Source organism: Colias croceus, chromosome 19 (assembly GCF_905220415.1).
Source record: "Colias croceus chromosome 19, ilColCroc2.1".
Classification (NCBI taxonomy): Eukaryota; Metazoa; Arthropoda; class Insecta; order Lepidoptera; family Pieridae; genus Colias; species Colias croceus.
In genome coordinates, this window is record NC_059555.1 from 7995949 (window position 1) to 8011148 (window position 15200).

A 15200-nucleotide genomic window follows, 5' to 3' on the forward strand; every position below is an offset into this window, starting at 1 on the left:
CCGGAAAAATATATAGGTATAGGTTACTACAGGCACAGACTAATAATAATATACTACGTATACACTACAGGTATATAAGTTGATAAAAAAATACGTAAATATATCAAGGGTTAAGGATAAAATAAAACAAACAAATTGATTCAATTTTTTATTTATTAATAAATATATTCTCTGAATACATTTATGGTCAACATAACAAAGCACAGAATGAATATGACAACTTTTAGTTATAGTACGTTTCAAACTTTATGGCGGCTTGGAAAATCGTACGATGCGCAGAAGTCTATTTTAGATATTACTAGCTTACCGCCCGCGGCTTTGCCCGCTTAAAGATCTAAGCATACAAAGGGACATGGGGACATAGGGACAGAGAAAGCGACTTTTTTTATACTACTAGTGGTCCGCCCCGGCTTCGCCCGTGGTACCTACATGTTTAAACTATCCTATCTCTCAAGTTGGATCGAACTGCACATGGTGTGCGAATTTTATTATAATCGGTTGAGTGGTTTAGGAGTCCATTGAGGACAAACATTGTGACACGAGATTTATATATATTAAGATGTAGTAATGATTTGCGGGACATTAAGGGACCTGTGCGCACCCGCACTCGCACCTAACTTCCGAGCCGCCATTAAGTTTGAATCGTACTAAATCGTAATAAGCTATATAAAGCAGCAAAAAAGTTATAGAAGAATGAAATTATATGGACAAAAAGTGAAGCTAAATATTACCATATATCAATAATTCGTAACTTTTTAAATAGTTAATAAAATCAACATGAATTATTACGAAAGCTTTATATTTAACAGTATATTGTTTATGACCAGGATATTATGAGAATTTCGACTATCAATTCCTCACTTTTCTTCTACAAAACCTTAAATATAACAAACTTAAATAACTTAATCAATATTATTTTTTATTCGGCTTTATTTTAACACCTTTTGTCTTGGACTTGACTATGCCTTTGAATTGTTTCGTTGTAACAGCCTTTTTCCTGTAAATAAAGAAATATATGGAGTTAGTAACAAAAATATATATATAAAAAAAATACAATACGATAGTTGAAATAATCTTGTTTGTTGTAATTTTCAGTGAAAGATCGACAATTTAATTTTAGTTTTAAAGATAATATTTAAAATACATCTACTTAGTAACTCAAAAACCAGTTCTAACTTGAATTCGTTTTATTGTTTTTATGGCATTCAATTGCTTTATAAATATAACAAGTTGAAGAATAGAAAAAAAAATCACTGCGCGGGATTCGAACCCGCGACTTTCCGCCATTCCGGGGCGACGCCTGGACCAACTCGGCCACCCGTGATCCCAGGGAAAAGGTTCTAACTTGTTAAATTTAGCAAAATGATACCAATACCTTACATCTACACTAATCTACACTAATATTATAAAGAGGATAACTTTGTTTGTTTGATTGTAATGAATAGGCTCATAAACTACTGGACCGATTTTAAAAATTCTTTCACCATTCGAAAGCTAAATTATCCAAGATTAATATAGGATACCTACTGAACCAATTTGCATGATATTTGGTACAGAGATATTTTGATACCCGAGAAAGGACATAGGATAGGTTTTATCCCGGAAATTCCACGGGAACGGGAACTATGTGAGTTTTTCTTTGAAACCGCGGGCGGAGCCGTCGGCGGAAAGCTAGTAAAGTATATAGTTACTTTTCAAGTGTAAAACAATTAAAATTAAAATAAATATATGTACCTCTTATTAAGATTCTTCCTCGACAGCGGTAGATACGCGTACGGCTCCGGTTTTCCCTTCTTTTTAATATCACCCTTCGCTTTCTTTGAGCGGTAATCTGTTCCTACAGATGTTACAGATGCTGCTGAACCAAGTGGTCTGGAAAAAGTAATATGATAGAACACAGTGAGCAGGAAATTAAAACATTTTTAAGTAAAACTTCTTTAGGCGAGTTGAGAGCAAATCAGGGTCACGTCATGGCAATACCGTCACATAACGACGATCGATCGATCGATTTTGGTACATTTGAATTTTGCCAAAGAAGTTTTACTTCTGACACGTGTGCTCGGCACAAATAAAATAAAATGCTGTGCAAACTATTTTCATGTTAAGAAGTAAAACACTTGTGTCACTTTAATCTAATAGATTTGAAAATCATTTGAAGTTAATTCATAAATACATAACTGAAAATCACTACATAGTATAAAACAAAGTCGCTTTCTCTGTCCCTTTGTATGCTGAAATCTTTAAAACTACGCAACGGATTTTGATGCGGTTTTTTTTAATAGATAGAGTGATTCAAGAGGAAGGTTTTAGTACATAATTTTTAGACAAAGCGGGCGAGGCGGGCGTTAAGCTAGTTATATAAAATATATGTTTAAAAATAAATTGTGTAAATAACTAAATTGTGATCATTATTTACCTGTGAATACCCTTTCCTCCAGCCTTATATTTAGAAGCCACAGTGGCAGTGGAAGCCCTACTTCTATTCGTCCGTCCGCTCTTTATACTGAGAATATCATCGTAACGTCGTTTAGTTCCTGGTTTCACTAATTTCGAAGGTTTCTCATTATCTTCACCATCTGTGGAAAAACAACAATTATTTATGTGTAAACATGAAAATACTATAAAAAAGACACTGAATCTACTATTAAAAGGCAGCTAAATTAAAAAAGGGTAATATGAAATATTCATTCAAATTAACACCTTATCTCATGGCAATAAGGTCCAAAGTGTATTGTTAAAAATATATTTATACCTAACCTACCAACTTACCTCTAAAATTAACCGAATAGGTTATCCTAAAATCATTGTCTCATATCAGCATGATATATCTTTCTAAATTAATAGCCAAGTTTTGCACAAATTAATCCTAGTTAGTAAAATAGATAATAACGAGATAATAAAATTACCTGTATCATCAGTATCACTATCTATATCACCACTGGGCTTGGGCTCATCATCATCATCATCACCGAAGTCATCATCAGCTATAATCAACCTGCCATCGGGCGCTGTACGGAAGCCGCCATCTTTCTTCTTTTGCGCCTTTTCTTCGACCGCACGTTTCTTCTTTGGATCCGTAGCTATATAAAACGAAAAAATTTAGAATAAGTTGGAAAAAAAAGTCGAAACTGATATTTTGTGAACATGTTGTCTGATTTTTGTATTTATGTAATACTGATATTTACTGTTATTTCAATGAAAAGCAATAATTTTTTTATAGACCATTATTTCTTGACATAAAGATTTTCTTCGCTTTTCTAGCTGATGAAGTAGATGGGCATTTATTTGTCACTCCAGAATGGCAACTATTGACCTAATTAGGTAAAATTTACAAACAAACATTTGAACTATCATCAAAATGTGGAGAATTTTGGTCCAAATTAATGTTAGTTCGAAACTTCTTCACTTGAGAAAAGCTTACTCAATAGAAATGAACAGTATCAGTTTTTTCCTTGCATATATTTTATATGAGAGAATTTAAAAATGTATCTTCCATCAAAATGTAACATACCAGTAATCTTCCTAGCGGAAGAAACATCAGCCAGATCCACGATATTCTCCGGATCATCCTGAATCCAGGCCTGGTTCCTGCCCTTTTTGGCCTTCGCTTTAGGTCTCTCCTCGTCCAAGTACTCCATTTCTGAGTCCGAGTCCTTCAGAATGTCCTCTAGGGTCTTGGACGTGCCTTTCACGGCTATGTCCGTTTCAGAATCGGATTCTTGTTCTCTGTAAAGGTTTTTGGGGAAGGTAGAATGAATAAATTAAATTTTTTTTAGTTTTAGTAGGAAAAAACTAGTTTTGGAATCATGTAAGTCTGACCAAATTTTTCTGGTCTTCTATGTTTTTTTAATATATTTATGATAGGATTTTTTTTAATAAGAAGTAAATTTAAAACAGCCATTTTTCAAAAACATGTTCATCTAACTTACAAGTTCATAATAACCAACCAATTAATATTATGAGAATTCAATTATAACTTCAGAAGTATCATATGAGTCGATACATATCAAACTCCGGTAAGTCCATTCTAACAGAAATGTGGGAATCGAGGTATTTTTAATAATTTAAAAAACAATATGTTTGGAGCTTTATAATTTATGACGGATATAATATAATACATTAGAATTATTTTTACGAAGAAAAAGAAATGTATTACTTGATGATTATGCCACAAAATTAGATTTAAATCTGGACATACAGGCGTTTGATAAATACCAGCAAAACTTACCGGGTTTTGAAAAACATCGTCTTGGACTTACAGGAATTTGAAAAATCTCTAATGGACTTACAGGGATTTGATAGAACTCAGTTTTGGGACGTACTGAGGTGGTGGAAATGGGTAGATAGTTTGTCGCGTTGTAAGTATAGGACATTAAAATAAAATATGTAAATTAAAAGATACAAATTATTATTATTATTAACCTTTATCATCCCACTGCTGGGCAAAGAGAGGGGTCAATAAATCAAAACGGTTGAAAAAATCTCAGTACGGCCCTGGGCTTCATGGCTGGAAATAACTACTGTGCGTGTGCTGTGCGTCAGTTTCATTTATCTTTTAGCTGTTTTCTGAGCCTTGTCTGTTTTAGCTTTTGGTATTGTTTTTTTCCTTGCTTTGTCTAGAACCACCACCTCTATAGTAAAACTGTTTTCTTCCATCATTTATCAATTAAAACGATTTCTAAGCATTGGTCACACATGTTAGCTTCAACAAAATTGAGAGAAATGGCAGCCATTTTAGTGCCATACTGCGCTGTGATTGGTCGAAATGGACTTACCTGAGTTTGATAAACCACTGTCGATGGACATACCGAAGTTTGAAAAAAAATATTAACTTTAAACCTTATTTTAATAAAGATACGATTGACTTACCTCACTTTGAAAAGTACAGACTGGTTTAGTTTTACAATTCAAAATTGGCGCCATTGTTATCTCAATTCTGGCGGGGAGTGGACTTACCGGAGTTTGATATGTATCGACTCATATTAACTGTTAGCAAACACAACTTTTATCGAAATCCAATCCAAGATAATTTTGTGACCATAATATCATCGCCCGAATAATACGTACCTTCCTTCCTTCATCCTCTTCTTTCTATTATCCATCTTCCTGATATTCCTCAGTCTACGCAGCATAATTTCATCCTCTCTCGGTATTAACTTCTCAATGGTTTCCGAACCGAACTTCCTCGCCATACGGGAGAGGAAATATCCGATTTCCAAACGTGAATGTCGCTTGCAATCCTCCGACATTGTGGACAGGGTTTTGAACAATAGCGGTAAGCTGCCGGAGAGAACTTCTGTGGGGAGCACTTTTGTGTATACCTGTAAAATTTTTTATAGCAATATAAAAAAATAAAATTTTCTACGATATTGAATTGATATTATGATTTCTTTTTCTCTTGTGTATGTGTGTGTTAAGTAAAGGATTTAAATAAATAAATAAAAAATAAATAGTTAATCGCTTATCGAATTCATCATCAGTCTATTTTTCCTTAATTGCAGGAATTTTTCAACAACCTCGCGAAGCTAAAAATTTGATATTAAGCAGAACATATTTATGTTCCTGGATCATGCATACACAATTGCCATTGAATTATAGTCTTAAAGAGATTGTATTAGAGTTCATTATACAGATTGCTTTTTATCAATAACTTTTCACACATTCTTACAATCTCTATCTCTTCTTACTTCTACATTTATTGCAGTAGCAGATACATAAGGTCTAAACCACAAAAAAGATCCAAACCTTCAAAAAACTCATAGCAGCAGCCACAATCTCCCTATTCCCGTTCATCATCATTCCAGCCATCGTCTCCAGCAGCCCCTGGACCAGTTCCAGGCCCATCTCCTCGGAAAAGTTGTAAAGAGCTGATGATAATGCTCGGATTGTGGCACCAACTATACGCGGTAGGGGTGCGGAGAGACCCGATTGTAACATGTCTATGAACGCTTGCATGCCTGGAAATTTAATAGTTTCTCACTTTTTTTTAATCAAGAGAAAGAAATGAGCAATGAGCATGTTATCAAATGTACCTAGGAATTTAGTTTTTTTATGTAGATAGAAGGAATAGAAAAATTTAAGGTTGGTTAGTACTATATTGTTTTAAAACATATTTGTATTATCAACTTACAAGCAGAATGTGTAAGATACTTAACCTCTCAGCAAAATTTATGAATTTGACATATTTCGAAAACAAATGTGGAGGATTCAGAGAATTATTTATTTTTTCACATTATATTTTAATTATACTTACAATAAAACAGTGCAGAGGTATTCACAATTTTTCTAAATTACCCCCCCTGTAGGTACTATATATTTTATTACATGTCATCAAAAATTTTAGACAGTATCAAAAAAAAAAACACTTTAAAAACCTGTTAAATTTACGAAAACTCACCTCCATCCTGTGCCTTCAGTATATTCCCGATCGCGGTTATAACACTAAACGCACATTCCCTACACTTAGTGTTGATATCTTTAGTGCATATAACCGATTCGGCTATAGCCGATTTGATGAGTTTACTTTCAGAATTGAGATTCGACGACTGCATGGTAATCAAGTGTTCTATGCATCTGTAATAAATGTTACTGTTAGAAATATAAATCTGAAAATTATATTAATAAAATTATAAAAAAACAGCTAAAAAACCAATGTTCTACAAGATGAAAATTCGTAATGAAGGGGAACAATATATTCGTAATACAGTTTATAGGAACCTATACTCAAAGAAAACATTTCATTATTTTTTCATTTCGGTGAGAGATCGCAGCAAAAAGAGCAAAAAATATTTTTCAAAAGAAAAGAAATGTGCATTCCACAATTTTAGTTGTGGAATGGAACCGAATAAAATCTATTAAAATTACATCCTACATATTCCAATAATTAGAGTCAATTTTAATAATTAAATCTCAGACACAAACTTGATAAATCCAATAAGACGATCACAAGATTTATATGACTTTACTATTTTCTAAAGTAAGATTTTTCCTAAAATTTTAGCACTAACCTTAATCTAGCCGCCTTGCTGCTATCAGCCACTTTATTGAGCGACGTCATCAACAGTTTCTTTATTTTCTTATAATTCGACTTCAAAAACTCTTGACAACTATCATTATCACTTTTGAATATCTCTTCCAATATCCTGTACGCTTTTTTGTGTTCCATTTCAAGCAATTTCGCTTTGTCCTTGTAGCGTAATTCTTTTTTATCCTTACCATCTTCATTATTCTCGTCGTCCATTTTGTCTTGGTTTTCTTTTTTAGTTTTTTTGTGTTTTTTCGGGTTTTCCAGTACTGTTTCGCATAATGGGTATACCCATTTGTCAAAAAGGTTAGCAATTTGTTCGCTACTTTGGTAGAGTACGAGCAGACGGATTATATCGAGAATCGATTCGCGTTGGAAGTGATTGTTTTCGGAGGTCTCTAGTTGTTGGAGCGCGTTTGTGAATAGCTCTTCGCGTAACGTTTGATCGCATATTGTGAGGTATACCTATGAGAAAATTTGTTTTTAGATATCTGAGAGAATTTGTACACAACATTAAAAAACTTTTTCACGTTTTTTAAATTAGGTATGTCATGATATAATTCCATTAAATAGCGTTTCTTTTTATCAGGAGATTAACTTAAAACTAGAGGTATTGTATGAACTCTGCTTACGCATGTATTCAGCAGAGTTTCTAATGAACGATACAATAAACTATGAACATTACTGTCACGAAATAAGGTTTTAATTTCAATAAATGCTAATACATCTGAACATTTTTTGACGACCTTATTAAATTTATAAAAAGCTAAGACCTTATTAAAATTATAAGAAATTGTAAAAAGCTATAAGCTTACCTGTATAGTCTCCAATGCAGCTAGCCTCTGTCCCTCCGCGGTACTCCCTTTAGCCGGCGACATATATATATTTAGTAGAATCGGCACATAATTCTTAGCAAACCTCCCCAATTCCGCCTTATCTCCATCACTATCCACAGAACACGCAATCAACTTCCTCAAAGCCGCCATTACAGACAATCTAAACTCTGGATTATCCTTTAAAACACTCCCCAAAACTCTGGCAATCACTTTAAAACTGTCCTTAATGTCTTTAGGAGAGTTACAGAAACTGGGCAATAAGGCCCAGAATTGGTTGCACAATAGATCGTAAGTGTGAGACCCGGGAGTATCATTTGCTTCGGCTAGTTCACGGGATTTTCGCCTACAAAAAGTGGCCAATTCTAGAATATCAGTTGCGAAGTATTTTAGGTTGGAATTGGTTATTTTTTCCTTCATCACGGGTAGTAACCAACTTCTATCTAGGTTTATTGTCTCTCCGTTTCGTATGGGAATGATTTTTAACACGAATTCTGGTCCTAGGGATTTTATAGCGCACCCTGTAGCGTATTCAGCTTCTTTTTCGTTGAAAAAGTTGTGACTTTCGCGACGATCGTTGAGTTTCTTTAGTAATGGTCCGAGAGAGTTTGCTACTTTTTCGTTTCCGATCTGTAATTACATTTTAGTATTAATTGATAATAACATTTAGGTTCCATATAGTTAAAGGGCTTCTCATATTCACATTCTACAATGCGACAGCACGTCAACAAAAACAAAAGTGCAAGGGAGAGCACGATATTGCAAAATTATCTTACTCATATGTCCATCTCTTTCATATTCTAAGAGCGATAGCATTTTAAATAACACCAAAGTGCGAAAGGGATAGCTAATAATTCATAGCGAGATAACATGATGACTATAACAGTAGTGTAGAAACTACTTTCCAAACTAGTGTTACATAATTATTTGTCTGTATTTTGATTTAAAAGCACTTCTCAAATGAATTCAAGTTAAATAAAAATGTGAATTTAATACATTACCTCAAAACAAACAGCTATAGTCAGAATAACATGTTTGATAGCTTGGTTGAACGGATTATCAAGACCCGTTCCGATTGTTTTAAAGATGGCGTCGATATGTGACTTGTGTTTTACCAAACATTCCTCCGAGTCTAGCGCCGGCTTCACGCAGTCCAGAAGAATTGCCTTAAAGATAAAAGGAATAATGAATTAATAATTGCTTGTTTAGCGATATTTAATTGAGATACTAACTAAAACTGTATGTATCTATTATTAATTAGGTATTGTTGATGTAATATGACGATCAATTCTATAATATTATCATAAATATTAAGATTTTCAGAATCTTTTGTAGAAGAAAGCTCTTATATTATTGTATTTTAAACGGGTGTGGTACAACAAATTATTAATTAAATTATATTATTATAGATTATTCATAAACACTAACACAAGTTGCAAAAAAAAAATAGTTTTAAAATTTGACCAAGAATAGATATTTGTATTTTACAAATATGTTATCACACATTTTTTATGTTCACTATTAATTAGTACATTTATTTTATTTATTCTTTTACTTAAAAACAACTCACTTTCAGTGCGTTGGTAGAAGCTGCGTTGACTTCAGCAACGTCTGAGAGCCACAGTTCCGACACACAAATGCCGACGAACGCTGGCAGGTTTGGTACACACAAGTTTATATCGAGCCTGGAAAATAAATAATAATTGTTAGTAAGACAAGCATTTTGAATAAAACTTCTTTAGGCGCGTTGAGAGTAAAATATCAGTCACGTCATGGAGTGACCTTGGTGATTTTGGTATCTTTGAATCTTGCCAAAGAAGTTTCACTTCTGATACGTGTGCTCGACACACATAATCTTTTTTTATAACCTATACTATTTTTCCGCCGGCGGCTCAGCCCGCGGTTTCAAAGAAAAACTCGCATAGTTCCCGTTCCCGTGGAATTTCCGGGATAAAACCTATCCTATATTACTCGTGGATAATTTAGCTTTCGAATGGTGAAAGAATTTTTAAAATCGGTCCAGTAGTTTATGAGCCTATTCATTACAATCAAACAAACAAAGTTTTCCTCTTTATAATATTAGTGTAGATTAGATTTTTATTAATAACTCAAGCCCCGGAACCACAGATACAATAGAAAATCTATTGTGTCTGGGACCTATCGGGCCACATCTACTAGCTTACCGCCCGCGGCTTCGCCCGCTTTCTCTAAAGCAATTTGAGATTGAAACTATTCTATCTCTCAAGTTCTTTGTTCCAACTTTCGAACTTTGTTCCAAAAATTCTTGAGTTTGATTTGGGCTACATACCCAGCTAAACACCCGTATCCCTGTTGCAGCACTGTAGCCCACGCCAATATCTGCCCCGTATCATTCGCCGGCGGTCTAGCCGCCATTAACGCTCTGTTCAACTGTATCGCAAGGTTTGAGGTTATGTTCGACGAATCTATGGGCGTTGAGAATAAAGCGTGCAACGTGTGGAGACAGCACGTTTTAATGTATATATTATTGTGTGTCATTAGCGAGAGGATCGCTTCGCAGGTGATCTGAAAAAAAGAAGATTTTTGGTAGAGTTAGGAAATAGGTAGGGATAAGAGAATCTATTTTGAACTAGCTTCCGCCCATGACTCCGTCCGCGCGGATGTCGGTCTTCGCGTGGATGGTTTATTTCTCCATTTTGAGTAACTCTGACAATGACATCTTATAAATATCAATTGGACCCAAATACGGCTAGGCCTATAATAATACGCAACGTGTGTTCGCGGTTCTACAGAACAACGTCTATGGATAAAACTGAAAAATTAAGATTAATTTTTTTCTACGTATTTTTCCAGGATAACAAGTGATAACTGCGTTAAAAACAACCGACTTCAAACTTGCACTTGCAAAATTTACAAATACCTACAGACAAAAATGCTCATAAAATAATTTAAACTACTGGGCCTATCCGAATAAAATTTTTATGGGACCAATTCGACACCATCCCGCATCGAACAAAAAAAGAATCACGTAAATCGGTTCAGAAACCTCGGAGTAATCGGTGTACATACATAAAAAAAAAAAAATATATACCGGCCGAATTGATAACCTCCTCCTTTTTTTTGAAGTCGGTTAAAAAGTATCCTATTTTACGCCCAGGATAATAAGGTATAATTATACCAAGTTTCATCGAAATCGAACCGTTAGTTTTCACGTGATGCCTTCACATACAGACAGACAGACAGACAGACAAAAAATTTTTTAATCACATATTTGGGTTTGGTATCGATCCAGTAACACCCCCATGTATTTATTTTTTCAATATTTTCAATGTACAGAATTGACCCTTCTACAGATTTATTATATGTATGTATAGATAGCTATGACGTATAATAAACTTGACGTTAATAAATTAATAAAACTATGTAATAAATTTATAATATTTTTTTAGCGTATCGATTTTGAACATTACTACCATGGAATACCACAACGACGCGGCTGTTCGGACATTTTTTAACGACCGTTTAATGGGCGATTGCGAGAATAATTTAATATATTAGCCATTGATAAAAAAATATGTTAATTATTATCTCATTAGACGCCAGTTTCACCCTTTAGTAATAAAAGTCTAAGTCAAAAAGACGTAGAAAAGAATAATTCTAAAAGTATTGTTACATAGTAGTTATATTCAATATGAGACCTTATATCATCACAATAAAGAACACTATCAATTAAGAAACACAACAGTACACAAATTTAACACAATATTTACTACAGACGTTACATACCTTAATATTATCCTTACTGAAAGCTGGCAACACATCGCGCAACATAGCCAGCGTGTGCAACACAGTCCTGTGACCGGAGAGCAAGGCTTCCGGTTTGATTCCTTGTAGACAGTATTCCGCTACACGGTTTGCGGCTGGGTGGAGTTTCACCTAAAAGTTATTACATATATTATTGTTTATATAAGTTTTACACTTAAGTGTAAAAATCTTAATCTTACATATAATATTCCCCTGTCACAATGTTAGTTACCATACTCCTCCAAAACAGCTGGACCGATTCTCGTGAAATTTTGTGTGCATATCGGGTAGGTCTGAGAATCAGCTAACATCTATTTTTCATACACCTAAATGATGAAGAGTAAGGAAGAACAACGTTTGCTTGGGACAGCTAGTCTATATAATAAAAATGAATCGCTAAATGTGTTGGTAAGCGCAAAACTCGAGAACGACTGAACCGATTTCGTTAATTCTTTTTTTATAATATTCCTTGAAGTACGAGGATGGTTCTTATGTAGAGAAAACGTAAATATGTACCACGGGCGAAGCCGGGGCGGACCGCGAGTTTCTATATAAAATGATTGAATACAAACAACAAATAAAAATAGGTCATATCCTCAAATTGTATATTTAAATTGATGTAAGCAATTGCATTTTCATATTTAAATTAAATTAAGCTTTTAGGATTTTTTTCGTATTTATCTTATTTTTACAAATTCGTTAAATTTACTAAATCATGTTATATTGAATTCGTTTTCACTAAATAATAATGATAAAAAGCTCACCTTATTCTTCTGATCTTCTGATGGTATCATAAAACAGCTGCCTCGGAGTATTGACGTAATGCCATGTTGGGCTGCTTTTCGTACCTATAATTTAAATATTTAATATATAAAAAAATCTCAATTCCAATTAAAAATTTTGTTGTTTGAAAATATTCAAAGCATGTAAAAATAAGATGTTTTTGAAGTGACGACGACGATTTTGGTACCTTTGAGTCTTGCTAAAGAAGTTTCACTTCTGACATGTGTGTTCGGCAAAAACACTTTTTTACTGTCAACAATTATTTAATCACTTACCTTTGGCTTCGAATGTATAGTAAAAGCGAGCACACAGTCAAACACTTTCATCGTCGACGAGTGCCCCCAGACCGCATACTCTTGTGCCCTCAATAAAACTGACAAACAACCTATAGCACTACGCAATAAGGTCCCGTTTTCAGAATTCGCATTCTTTTCCAATATATCCATGAATATCGCCGCAGAATCTGAGAACTGTTTCCGTAATACTGCTTGTGGGACAGATTTGATGCCCATTGAAAGCAGGGATAATGTGGCTACTAGGCTTTCTTCACCCTCTGACGATTTTAGAGTTTGCATCTGGAAAAATAAAGAATTGTTTTATATTATGTATTTCAAGGTATGCCGCGCGATTAATGGCGGGTGACCCCAAAAGTGTGTATTTTTATAGCTAGTAGCTATTTTGATATATTGAATGAACTGAATAGTATGAACAAAACATGTTTTCGCGTGAAAAATCCATACATTCTTACTCCTTAAAATCAGAAATTAAAGTAAAATAATAATAAATGATTAAAACCAGTGTTTTAGAATATAATAATCAATCTAAAATATTAATTCAAAATTATCCAATTGATTTCTACTAACCAAAGCTGCAAAATACTCTGTAGTGGTCTCCTTGCCTCCTTGTTCCTTGATAACTTCAGTAACTGCGGCTAATACTGCCAACATTTCTTTGTGTACTGCATTGTTTGAATCAAACCTTGTTAGGAGTCTGGTATATGGAAGAAAGCAAAATAAAACATAAGCTTTGAAGTTTGAACATATAAATATTAATAGTGTATTTATTATAAATATAAATTTATAAAGAATAGAAAAAATTCGATCACGAGACGGGACTCGAACCCGCATCCTTTCGCGCCATTCCGGGCGGATGCCTGACCAATTCAGCCACTCTTTATAAATTTATATTTATAACTAAAGCATTTGAATGCCATAAAAACCAAAAATATCAATTTCAGTGTATTTATTATTAGCTTCATATTTTGTATAGGTTGGAAGTCACATAAAAAGTAAAAAGGTCTGATGAAAAATATAATCTAAGTTAATGCTATTGAGATTTGTATTGAAATTTAATTTCCAAGGAATAACTGAATAATCAAATTTAATTAGTTATTAACTAATAAATTAAAGTAACTCAACATGTAATTGAGTCTAAAAATTTATAATCAACTAGCTTTCCGCCCGCGGCTTCGCCCGCGTTTTCAAAGAAAAACCCGCATAGTTCCCGTTCCCGTGGGATTTCAGGGATAAAACCTAGCCTATGTTACTCGTGGATAATGTAGCTTTCGAATGGTGAAAGAATTTTTCAAATCTGCCAAGTAGTTTCGGAGCCTATTCAATTCATACAAACAAACAAACAAACAAAAAATCAAACCTTTCCTCTTTATAATATTTGTAATGTAATGTAATCAATATGAGAAACTGCAAGCAAACTAGAAAATAATTCTAATAAAAAGCAAACTTACTTGCTAAAACTAATATTAGAGCACTGACTCCAATCTGACGCAAACGTCTGAAACGTTTTGAATGTTCCAGACTTCTGTGAGCCAGTGTATTCTGTTTCCGTGTCATCATCGCCAGTACGCACTGACATACTTTCAAACTCTTTAGCTATAGTCAGCTCATCGTCAACTTTCTTATTATGACCGTAGAGGGTCATATAGTCATGCTTCTGTAGCGCTTGTTGAGTTAGACCTGAGTTATCTGTTGAAGTTTGAGAAGTTAATTTTAATACCAGTATTTAGACTATGATTGTGATTTGTATTATGATTTGTAGATAATATAGGTTTAAATTTTTAAATATTACTTTTTGCTGTTAAATACTCAATTGAAATTATATCAAACTTCTATTTGGAAGATATGTAGTAGAAGATATGTAGTAGTAGTAGATAGTAGTAATAAAGTAGTAGATATATGTAGTAAAGACATCTGATAGATTTACTGACTACTAAAAGCACAGGAAGCTGATACAACTCTGTATAGAACAACTAGGAAAACTGTATTTACTAGGTACAAGTATTCTAAAGCTACAGCTGTTTATTATGACTATTTTTTACTCACTAAGGTTCTCCTGGAAGAACCGGGATTTTGCCATTTCCCGGTATTTCTGGGTTTTCGGGTTTGAATTCGATGACTGACCCTTCTGCCATCTTTTCCCCTTTGAGGAACCTTTTATTTTCGATCTGAATTTACCCATGGTTTTTATTTCATAGCATTTAAATAATCAAAATATAACACACACTTCACACGTGGTTTTGGTTATGTTGAACGAACTGAAGTTAGCTGCTATCGTCACATGTTTGTCAAATGTCAATGCCAAAATCCAGGAATACCAACATTACAAAAAATAAAATAGCCTAGGAGACGGCTCACATTTTAGATACTTATTTTGTGGAAACATAAACTAATTATGGTTAAATTAATAATTAGAAGAATCGATAAAGGGATAAAAGAGTGTTATATTTACTATTAATTACTTAAAAAATTCTTGGTATAATT

General features: G+C 33.7%; 1 protein-coding gene across 1 annotated transcript; it reads right to left on the minus strand.

Moving 5' to 3' along the window:
* Positions 1-460: 460 nt before the first annotated feature.
* LOC123700578 (RRP12-like protein) lies at positions 461-14987 on the minus strand. Its single transcript, XM_045647835.1, has 19 exons — positions 14763-14987; positions 14168-14405; positions 13287-13413; positions 12699-12998; positions 12405-12488; positions 11623-11772; positions 10166-10401; positions 9428-9542; positions 8859-9023; positions 7840-8487; positions 7008-7489; positions 6398-6573; positions 5746-5957; positions 5068-5321; positions 3512-3726; positions 2907-3080; positions 2417-2576; positions 1735-1872; positions 461-997 (listed from the first exon to the last, which is right to left on the minus strand). Exons 1-19 carry the CDS (start codon positions 14896-14898, stop codon positions 913-915), a joined length of 4095 nt encoding a protein of 1364 aa, XP_045503791.1. The 5' UTR covers positions 14899-14987; the 3' UTR covers positions 461-912.
* Positions 14988-15200: the final 213 nt, after the last annotated feature.

What these genes read in the sequence shown, in the direction of transcription:
- LOC123700578 (XM_045647835.1), bottom strand. Translation starts at nt 14,898, where the DNA reads ATGGGTAAATTCAGATCGAAAATAAAAGGTTCCTCAAAGGGGAAAAGA. An exon ending in CTATACATTCGAAGCCAAAG is followed by an intron (nt 12,489 to 12,698) that starts GTAAGTGATTAA and finishes TTTAAATTATAG; the next exon opens with GTACGAAAAGCAGCCCAACA. An exon ending in ACTGAAGGCACAGGATGGAG is followed by an intron (nt 5,958 to 6,397) that starts GTGAGTTTTCGT and finishes TTAAATTTCCAG; the next exon opens with GCATGCAAGCGTTCATAGAC.